This window comes from Myxine glutinosa, chromosome 1 (genome assembly GCF_964187855.1).
Source record: "Myxine glutinosa chromosome 1, kmMyxGlut1.1, whole genome shotgun sequence".
Lineage (NCBI taxonomy): Eukaryota > Metazoa > Chordata > Myxini > Myxiniformes > Myxinidae > Myxine > Myxine glutinosa.
In genome coordinates, this window is record NC_136261.1 from 273,858,537 (window position 1) to 273,869,737 (window position 11,201).

An 11,201-nucleotide genomic window follows, 5' to 3' on the forward strand; every position below is an offset into this window, starting at 1 on the left:
ACCATCAACCCGATAGCGGGTATTCAAATGCTGATACGGTTCCTTGGTTTTCGCGCAGCCCAACATAACCTGATAAATGGGGATCTTCGTACAGCGATAGATTCCCGATAGCACTTTCTGTATGCCGAAAACTGAAGTAAACGTCTCTTTTGATGGTCCATCACTAAATTGGAGAGGGTATAGGTGGAGGATTAGACCTCGAGTCCACCATAACAATATATATTGAGATCAGGCCACATTACTGCAGTGGGTACCAGGAAGCAAGTGCCCCTTTGAACGAGGACTTGGGCAAGAAATGAGCTACTTTTGGGGCCAGCACAGTCCATGCAGGGCTGCTGTTGCACAGGGCTGGATGATGGCGATGAGGAGAGGTATGGCGATGTGCAGGTATGGCGATGAGGAGAGGTAGGGCAATGAGAAGAGGTATGGTGATGTAGAGAGAAAGGTGACATAGCGACACAGGCACACAACCTCTATTTGTTATAGTAAGATGTGAAGTGCACCAAATAGTAATGTATTAAAACAGATGGAGTTACAAATGAAAGTGCAAACTCCAACTTATCACTAACCACCCCTCCAACCTCCCTCACCAACCCTTTGACTTCTACATAAACACTGATTTCCACATGATGCTTAATTTTGTTTGTCATTAAATTTGAAGCAATTATTTACTTTTTCAAAGTGAAAGATAGAAAAAAACAAAATTAAAGTGCCAAAGACACTTAATGAAAGTGGCACAGTATTGTTTAAAAATTAATACAAGAGCATTTAAATACCAGAAACAACATCTCAATGAAGCAAATACATATATCATAAAATACGCAATTTGGTGTCTTTCTGACGATTTTTGACCGTGATATATTCGGTCGTTACTTATCCAACCTCAACCAAACTTGACAGGAGGGCTAAGGGTCACAAAATGAAGGTTGTAGTGAATGAAGTAAAATTGATGTTTTCTCCACCAAGGGGGTTTTCCTGCCCATGGGGCTGCGTGTTGAGGTGTATATCCATGTTAACATAGCTTTATCATGGCGTTTTCCCAAGGACGCTTCCAATAACAAAACTAATGACAACTGCATAATATTAATCTTATTACAAAACAATATTAATACTAATAATATCCCACCTTCACAAGGGGTTTTCTTCCTTCTTGAACAAATGCCATGTTAATGTTTATAAATAGCTTAAATAGCTTTTTGTGCAGTTTTTGTGTGAGCACCCATACCAGAAGTAAAATATTATAAACCACAAAAGAGTATGATTACCTTTTTAAAGTGTCGCTACGGCTTTGGAGGAATCCCGATAAAATAAATTTGGAGGAATCCCGACATCCATGAGGCAAATTTTACTTGCGGAACTGAGTGAAGATCTACTGTAATCTATATACCCCACAAAGATAATTACATGACCCTTCCTGCCTCTAACGTGGTGTTTTTCGTGGCGTTTTTCCAAGGGCACTTCTAATAGCAAAGTAAGTAATGACACTTATGATAATAGCATAATATTAATGTTAAAAACCATATCCCCCCACCCCCTCCCAAAGGGGTTTGGTAACTTGCGATATCCCCCTCCCCGACACCCTTACGGAAGTAAATTTGATTATATATTATTATCGGAAATTTAGAATGATGAGGCATCATCTGATATTTTCAATGACCTGATCAAACATGATATTTTCAATGACCTATTTTCAATGATAAGTAAAAGTAAAATTAGGACCACGGGTACTGAAGCTCACCTGGATCAGGAGCAACAGACACTGGAACTCCCCACAAACCACCTCACACCCTTATATTTTTGATGCCATAAACAAACTTTGGTACATCATGTACCAAATTTTTGTGATAAAATTTCAAATGTACCAAAGTTGTGTACCAAAGATGCGATATCATGTACCAAAGATGTGATGAAGGTTGTGATAAAATTTCATTGAAATAATATGTGCAGTTTTGGTGGAGAGAGCCAATACTTATTATCGGGGGTCAAAATTCCCCCCCCCCCCCCCCCCCACCACCTGTAGACCTCTGTAATGAGGGCAGATTTTTATGTGGTCATTATCTCTTTTGAAGAAATGAAGCTTGTGGCCAAATGAAGCTTGTGGCCTAATGAAGCTTGTGGCCTAATGAAGCTTGTGGCCAAATGAAGCTTGTGGCATCAGAAATGAAGCTTGTGGCCAAATTTCATCAAAATCGTATGTGTAGTTTCGGAGAAGAGAGAAAATACCTACTTTTGGGGGGTCAAACCCCTCCCCCCCATAGACCCCTTCTCATGAGCGTAGATTTTGATGCAAAGACCTTTAAAGACCAAAAAGACCCAAAACACCCAAAAGCCCATGCAGTCCCTTAAAGACCCCGAAGACCCAAAAGACCAAGAGGACCCAAAATACCCCAAAGACAAAGAGACACAGAGGACCACAAAGACCCTTAAAGACCCAAAAGTGCCTTTGAAACCACAAATAACTCTTAGGACCCAAAATACCCAAAATACCCTGAGGAATTTCCACTAGCCCCTGCCATTAAGCTGTCAAAGGACATTCCTTTCAAACTCCCAAAATATTCCACACTCTATTGCAAACTAATTCCCTTCAACAGCCTGGTGGAACTGGGCTATCTGCTAGTACTTCATAAGTAGAGAAAAAGAATTCATGGAAAATATAAATAAATTGTTAATATATTAATCAATGACAATGATATATAGTTGTGGCCAAAAATATTGGCACCCTTGCACTTTTTTCAAATAACTCACAATTTTCTCTAAAAATAAGTTGAAATTGACAAATGTATTTGGTATCCCTAATTCTTTATTTCACTGTTAATATTACAGAACACTTGTTTTTGATTCAGAACTTAATACATCCTTTTAAATCAGAAAATAAAAAGAAATGGCATGGACAAAATTATTGACACCCAAGACTTCATATTTGGTAGCACAGCCTTTGGACAAAATAATGCAGTCAAGCGCTTCCTATTACCATGAATGGGCTCTGTCTGAACCATGAATGAACCATGAATGAGCTCCAGCGTTTTGTCTTGACCCATTCCTGGGTGCTTTTGGAAGTGTGTTTGGGGTCATTGGCCTGCTGCAAGACCCATGACCTTCTATGGAGACCCAGCTTTCTCAAACTGGGTTGAACATCGCGCTCCAAAATGCCTTGGTAATCTCCTGATTTCATGATGCCATGCACACATTCAAGGCACCCATTGCCAGAGGCAGCACAGCAACCCCAAAACGTCCAGGGAGGTTGGCTACAATTTATTGCCATGGGCCTTAAACTTCCTCATAGTATTGCGTACGGTGGACACAAACATCAAGGTCTCTGGAGATGGACTTGTAGCCTTGAGATTGTCCATGCTTGGCTACAATCTTGTGTCTGACCTCCTCAGACAATTCTCTGGTTTTCTTTCTTTTCTTCATGCTTATTGACACACACAGTGACACAAAACAGCAGAATGATTCCTTTCCTCCGTTCAAACTGGTTAAACGAGTGATAATTATATTGCAGGCACCTGCAACTCACCACAGGTGAGTTCAATTCCAAAGTAAAGGAAAATCACCTGCTTGAAATCTAATTCTTTCTAACAACTTCTAAAAGGTGCCAATAATATTGTTCGGGCCATTTTAAAATTTCTGTGTGGAATAAGGTAAGATTTCGTCATTTTTTCAGTTTTTTTTGTTTTGTTCCAATGCAAACCAAAGAAATACATATGTGGACACCAAAAGATTCTTTAATTTCAACAATTTTGTGGAAGAAATTATTTGAAAAAACTGCTAGGGTGCCCATATTTTTGGCCACAACAGTATATCCACAATGCACCCAAACCAGCAGTATCCTTCCCCAACCCCAATTTACTCCCCCTCCCCAAACTCTCAGCATTACCCCATGTTTATGTAGTAAATAAAAAGGCTGATATACTCCTTATACTTTCCAAAAACATGAAACAGGTACCAACTCTCAATAGGTATACCTTGGCAGCTGAGCGGTGATCTAGGCTGGCTCCAAAGGTTGTCTCCATCCATTCACGCAATGATGGGAGAACAACACCACTCAACTTGTATCTACAAAACAATTGCGAAACTTTCAGCTCAAATTTCCAGAATCGACAAAAAAGAAATTCAAGGCAGCAATACACACAGGAAATGTGTGTTAAAGTAAACAATGCTTCCAGCAGATATGTATTTACAGCTGAACTAATGCTATAATTTGACCTGGTAAGAAGAGCTTTATCAATATTAATGCTTTCCTTAAAATGGTGGTGCAGAAATAAAGTACTGCAGCAACTCCTTTTGCAATACTGATTTATAGAAACCCTGTGCATGAAATCAATACCTTGTTTTCGAAGCACTGTTCGAAGTCCATACAGTACTTAGTTAAAACAGTACAAGTACATACAGTACTTGGTTAAAAAAAAAAGAAGCATGTCGAGTTGTATTATAAAATCGTAATTATAAAAGAGCAATAAATGTAACTCAGAGAGGTTCCACTTTTCAAAACGAAATTGCCCAAGATACACATTGTTGGTACCCTGGGGTATTGCAAAGCTGATCAAGTGGAGTCATGTCACATTTACATGTGTGTGTGTATGTGTATGTGTATATGTGTATATATGTATGTATATATATATATATATATATATATATATATATATATATATATATATATATATATATATATATATATATATATATATACAGTGGAACCTTGACTTACGAGTTTAATTCGTTCCGTGACCGAGCTCGTAACTCAAATTGCTCGTATCTCAAATCAAATTTCCCCATTGAAATGCATTGAAATGCTATTAATCCGTTCCAGCCCGCCAAAAACCACACCAATTTTTTTTTAAATATACAGTATATATAAAAATATCTCGCGCTTTATATTTCACCTGTATGCAGCATACAAGTTGGCAGGATGGCCTGGACTGGAGGTACGCACACTTGACTCTAAAGTCTAAACTGTCCAGCCTGGGTTTGAATCCCGACCCAGCTATAACCTGTCATGGGTGAATCACAGGCAGGGTGATTCATCAATGTGTGTACCGCTAAACTGGGCGCCCCGTTTGCGTCCCATTAGTTGTTGGATGTTAAGGATCTCACCGTGTTTTCCACAAAGAGAAGGCGAGCTATCGCCGGCATTCTGAACAAGTTGTGGCCTGGCATGCTCTTCTCCTCTGCCGTTATATACGTCCTCCTCGACACCTCGCTCATGTTTTTCGACGATTGCGTGTTTTATATCCAAGCACATCATCCTCTTCTTCTTCTCAGCACTGCACTTGCCACTCACTTTCTTAGGCCCCATGGTTAAAACTAAGAAATTTTCCGAAATAACCAAAATGCGAAAAAAAAAATGCAGCGCTGTACGACAGAGATACGTACTGTACTTGCACGGCAAGATAACCACGTGACCAGAACCCACCTGGCGGCGTGAACTCGAAATAACCAAAATGCGAAAAAAAAAATGCAGCGCTATACGACAGATACGTACTGTACGTGCACGGCAAGATAACCACGTGACCAGAACCCACCTGGCGGCGTGAACTCGAAATAACCAAAATGCGAAAAAAAAAATGCAGCGCTATACGACAGAGATACGTACTGTACGTGCACGGCAAGATAACCACGTGACCAGAACCCACCTGGCGGCGTGAACTCGAAATAACCAAAATGCGAAAAAAAAAATGCAGCGCTATACGACAGAGATACGTACTGTACGTGCACGGCAAGATAACCACGTGACCAGAACCCACCTGGCGGCGTGAACTCGAAATAACCAAAATGCGGATAAAAAAATGCAGCGCTATACGACAGAGATACGTACTGTACGTGCACGGCAAGATAACCACGTGACCAGAACCCACCTGGCGGCGTGAACTCAAAATAACCAAAATGCGAAAAAAAAAATGCAGCGCTATACGACAGAGATACGTACTGTACGTGCACGGCAAGATAACCACGTGACCAGAACCCACCTGGCGGCGTGAACTCGAAATAACCAAAATGCGGAAAAAAAAATGCAGCGCTATACGACAGAGATACGTACTGTACGTGCACGGCAAGATAACCACGTGACCGGAACCCACCTGGCGGCGTAAACTCAAAATAACCGAAATGCCAAAACTAAAATGCAGCGCTATACGACAGAGATACTGTACTTGAACGGCAAGATAACCACGTGACCGGGTGGCGAAAGCTCGTAACTCGGATCTCGGCTCGCATCTCAAAGCAATAAACCGCCGGAGCGACGGCTCGTATCTCGAAAAACTCGTAAGTTGGGGCACTCGTAAGTCAAGGTTCCACTGTATATATATATATATATATATATATATATATATATATATATATATATATATAAGATGTTATTTTTTACCGAGCGGTGGTGTAACCGCGGCCGAACAGTTATTCCCCGACTAAAACCTGATTCACCCTGAACGTTGGCCGTATCGCGCCACCGCTATTCAATCGGGAAAAGACTAAGACGACGAATGCAAAGAGGAAAAGGAATAAGAAGACGAGAAAAGGGTTGAAAATACTACTAAATTTATTTACTATTTACAGGCTCAAAATAACCAAGGAGAAGGAAAGATAATAAAATAATATACAGAAGCTTTTAGAGACACAGGGAATTCCTTATACAAGCTTAATTACCTACCCAGGACAGAACAAACAAAGACGACTCACACGGGGAATTGCAGAGTGGGTTGGCTGGAAGGAGGTGTGTGGCTGGAGGGGGAGGATGGCACGGAGCTGGCTGGAGCTTGATCCCGCACGGGACGTCGGGCTGGACCTCGACGGCCGCTGATGCCACCGGGCCTGTCGTGTGCGCGGGATCACAGGTCGGAGCTGCTTGGTGGAGCCGACGCGCTGGTGGGGGGGTCTGGCGTGACGGGTTCTCTCCTCTCTACGCGCTCTTGCTCTGACGACCCAGCTCTTTCCTTTTTACTCGTCTCCTTGTCTCAGTAAAAGCGCATCTGCTTGTCTCCTCCCTTGGACTCCTCTCCTTTCTCTGTAAAAGCTCATCTGCTTGGGGAACGCCCCGCCGCGGGTTATATAGGCCCCGCCCCTCAACCTTTGCGAACCTCCCACAAACGTTCTCTCTCCGCCCTCTCAAGCCAAACCCCTTGTTCATGGTTGGTCGAGTGGGGCTGGCTCACTCCTCCCCTCTCTGACGAGGTGGGGACCCGCCTTTCTTCCCCAACCCTGCCTCGTGGCCAATGGTGGTTGAAGAAAACCGCCCAAAATGCAGTTGGCCATTGAAATGAAATGAAAGGGGATCTACTCTTATTTCACTTGGTACAATGGAGTATTTAAGTTAATGGGAGACACAGCCTTACCCTAAGACACATAATAAGATATAAGCTATCGAACAGGGGTATTCTATGATTGGCTGACGTGTATGCTTTATGGACTAATTACCGAGATGCCCTTTTTACCTTTATACAACTCTGGAGGCAAGAGGGGCCATATCCAACCAATGGTACACAGCAGTTTACCACAATCCAATACACACAATCAAAACAAATGCCATCCTCATATCCGCAACACTGCACCCTCCTCCTCTTAGGCACGTCCCGGGCCTATAACTTTAATTTAGTGTGACACGTAGGTGTAGTTCCCTCTACTTTTAACCTGACCCTGAGTGCGACAGTTTTAAAACATAAATAAATGTGTCCCGCTGCTCCATTGCACCCTGCCTAACAGACTTACGCCCACAGTTAACCGAATTGCGGAATGGTCTTCAAACTATACATTGACGGTGGGGAGCATTATTTACAATTGACGCTACTTTTATTTACAAAACTAACCCAGGACCTGTAATTGTTCTTTCTGGGGGGGGAGACAGTCTGCTCTGCATCGACGCACCATGAAAGCACCCAAAACGCACCAATACACCCCCAAGCACCAACCGGTGCAGTCACCATTGTTCAATGAATAAAAATAAACCAACAACCCCTAACCCTGCAGGTGGTCTCTTGCTCTTCGGCTCCCTCTGCTGGCTATTATTATTTTCTTCCAGTTGTTGTCATTTTCTTTGCTTTTCTTACTGGCGGCCTAATTTGAACTGAAAAATGCACCCAATGTGTCCTTTTTATTTATTTATGGCCCACCAGGCCGACTACGTGTGGTTCACCTGTGGGGCATCGGTGCCCTGTGGCCAAGGTCCGCCAGCAAGATTTCGGGCCCTCATGGCCGGTTCCAGCAGAGGGGCCATGCCCCAACCCATGGGGTCCATAAGTGGTGCTCAGCCACAGACATGTGGTCCATCATGTGGTGCATCGATGCAGACAGCTGGTTCTGGGAGTTCCGGGCGCACAATGGCCGACTCACGCACGCTCCCCTCGGCGCCCAATGGCGCACAGGTCATGTGGGAGACAAAAGGGGAAAGACAAATGAGCGAGGGGTAAGGTCACAAGGGTGCACATCAATAAGGCAATGCAAGGCGAAATGCGTACGGAGAGCGAAGTGAGAAAGCTCGTCCCCACCGTACGTCACCCCCCCCTGTCACCTACACTACCCTTGCCCTTACCCCATATGTACAAAATCTACACATTTACAAATTCGTCGCGACTGTCACGTCTTCCCCATATTTCTTCAATACCAAATTCGTCACCACAATCCCTCTAGCCAAAATTTGCCATCACCCAATTCGTCATCAATCCTCATAAGGAGGGAGAGATGGAACACAAAGCACAATGTCACACCCACGTCATGATGCGTCTCACATTCCAAAACATTTGCACATAAAAAATAATCAAAACATGGCATGGTGCGGAGTACCTGTCACCTCAGGTGAGTGGATGCAGATGGTGCGAGGAGATCCTTCATCCTAACTACTTTCTAAATGACATTAACACACGTTACACTACCCAGGGTCTTGCCCTGCAAATCCATTGGCCACTTACACTATGGGTTCTAAAAACCAATTCCCATTGACCAAACTGTGGTGCTTCTCAATTTGGGGTCTCACTCCCCCGATTCATCTCCCGGTGCCCTTGCAAAATTTCTGGGCTGTGACGTGTAGCTCTCCCAGCAGGTCTACCCACCTGCACACCTCCACCACTGTAGTTGCCACCCGAGCTTACCTAGCTCCTCACCCTAACCTAACTAACTGGGGAAGGCCCCTCCTGGCTCTGTCACCCCTTGGTGCCCTCTGGCACTGGGCTACCCGGGTCCGTCCTCCGGATCCTCGGGCCCCATCCACAACTACCGGCTCCCAGAGCCCACCTGCGGCCTCACCTGGCCGACATCCTCACAGTGGTGGAGTGCCCAAACCAACTACACACACTAACAGGGTACACGCCCAGCCATTTCCACAACACTAATGCACCCATCCAAACATCATTCTTCCACCCACACCACAGACGCCAATATCCAACCACCATTTACCTATACCCTCTACCTAACACTTACACTACCCGCCCCGGGTATTCGTGATGGGGGTCCACTCTTCCCCCATTCACACCATCCACTCCACTCCACAGTTTCCATCCTACTCACTCCACGACCATCCATTCCAATACTCCATATACTCCACACTCCATGTATTCCACACACCTGTTGGTGCACACCTGTGCACTCACACCTGGTGCCACCTGCACCCTCCTTCCTTCCTGGACCATTTGGTCAATACAACTCACATCACCATCACCATCACTCAAACACTGCTCCATCCACCTGTCCAGTTGCACACCTGTGCAATCACACCTGTTCCTCACACACTTTTCACAATACACTTCTGAATATACCTCCAACACTCACACGGCATCATCTCATCTAACTGCTCCCCTCTAACTTAGTGCTCCCCGTCTTCCCTTTAAACTAAGCACATACCACGTCATTATCATCCACACTAATCTACCTGCGTCCCCACTACAGGTATCCTTGTCACTAACTAATCTTAACGTTACCTAATGTCAATCTCTAGGACCCTACACATTATCCAAACCCTCCCTCGGCGAGCTTACACTGCCATAAACCCCATAAAACTAGTGCTCCTTTGCCCCCCGTGTGAGGGATGGTGGATTGGCCATCCCATCACATGGGGCATCTCTTACTATCAATTTTGCTCACCAAATCCAACAAATCAAAAATTTTGCCAATCATCTGCCAATCACTGTACCATTACCAATCATCAATCTGCCAATCCTTTGCCAATCATCAAATTTTGTTTTTCTAATTTCGGGTCCAGACCACTATCCTCATCATTACAGTCTACTTGCTAATGCCTCTCGGTGCGCCAATTCACTTCCACAGCCCGGCTTCGTAAAGCCAAGCAATGAATGTGGGTTGTTTGGTGCCGGCGACTGGATGCGTCCGACACTCGGTGAAGGGAAGGAGGTTTACCCGGGCCGAGATCCCACGCACCACCTCGGCACGGAGCCATCCAATGGCCCGATCTCGACCTGCCAGAACGTCTCAACAAAAAGGGGTCGCCATGACGACCCTTCCTATCGGGCTGCCCGTTCCGCCTAGCGGAGCACGGACGCGGCCGTTCCAAGCGAGGCCCAGCGTTGATCCCGTACGGCGGTCCTTTCGAACCCGCCGTGGTTCGCATCCCGCTGGTCCTCGCGGCACGCGAAACCCAGCACGCACCGAGGGCCCGATTCGGCTACAAGTCGCTCTAACCTCTAACCCGGTTACCGTCGATGCCTCACCTGCATGCTTACACCCAGCAGCCCGTTCCTTGCTCATGCATCCAGCTGTTCCCATGCTCCTCGTCGTACCTTCTCTAACACACCCAGGTACACTCATTCCGCTCACAGACTTCGTCACACACCTGACCACCGAACACCTTGGCACACATTCGTCGCTCGCACACCTCACCAACACACCTCTTCGCGCCCCCTTCTCGGTCACCTCCTCTGTGACAATCACAGGTGTGCTCTCACTCGCACACCCAACCACGTGCCTCACTACTAATTCCAGCGTGCATTCCCACACACGCTCTACCATTCCAGGTGTGCTTCCTCCCATTCCAGGTGTACATCCTCTCTCACCTGTCACAACCAACTCACGCTCCGTGTCACTCTTACTACTCTCACCTCCACTCTCGGTCGCGCACTCACCCTTACTCTCGACAGCGCACTCTTTCCTCATGCACCTGTCCGTTACACACCTTTCTCGCGCACACTCTTGCGCACACTCCCGTTACACCCTCTGTAACACTCACCACAGGTGTGCATTCTTCCTTACTCTCGACAGCGCAC

At 45.3% G+C, this 11,201-nt stretch overlaps 2 protein-coding genes across 3 annotated transcripts in view; both read right to left on the minus strand.

Annotated features, from left to right (window-relative positions):
* Positions 1-11,201, minus strand: part of LOC144891851 (THAP domain-containing protein 1-like) — a 656,480-nt gene that overhangs the window by 491,104 nt on the left and 154,175 nt on the right. The window lies entirely within an intron of this gene.
* Positions 1-11,201, minus strand: part of AGPS (alkylglycerone phosphate synthase) — a 298,511-nt gene that overhangs the window by 254,564 nt on the left and 32,746 nt on the right. The window contains exons 1-2 of one of the 2 annotated variants that reach the window (XM_078787059.1): positions 8,126-8,555; positions 3,966-4,056 (exon numbers count right to left, since the gene is read on the minus strand). In XM_078787059.1, the coding sequence (XP_078643185.1) occupies positions 3,966-4,056; positions 8,126-8,136 (102 nt within the window). In that variant the 5' untranslated portion in view covers positions 8,137-8,555. Of the gene's footprint in view, positions 1-3,965; positions 4,057-8,125; positions 8,556-11,201 lie in introns of those variants that run through there. The other variant, XM_068131918.2, reaches the window with a different exon arrangement.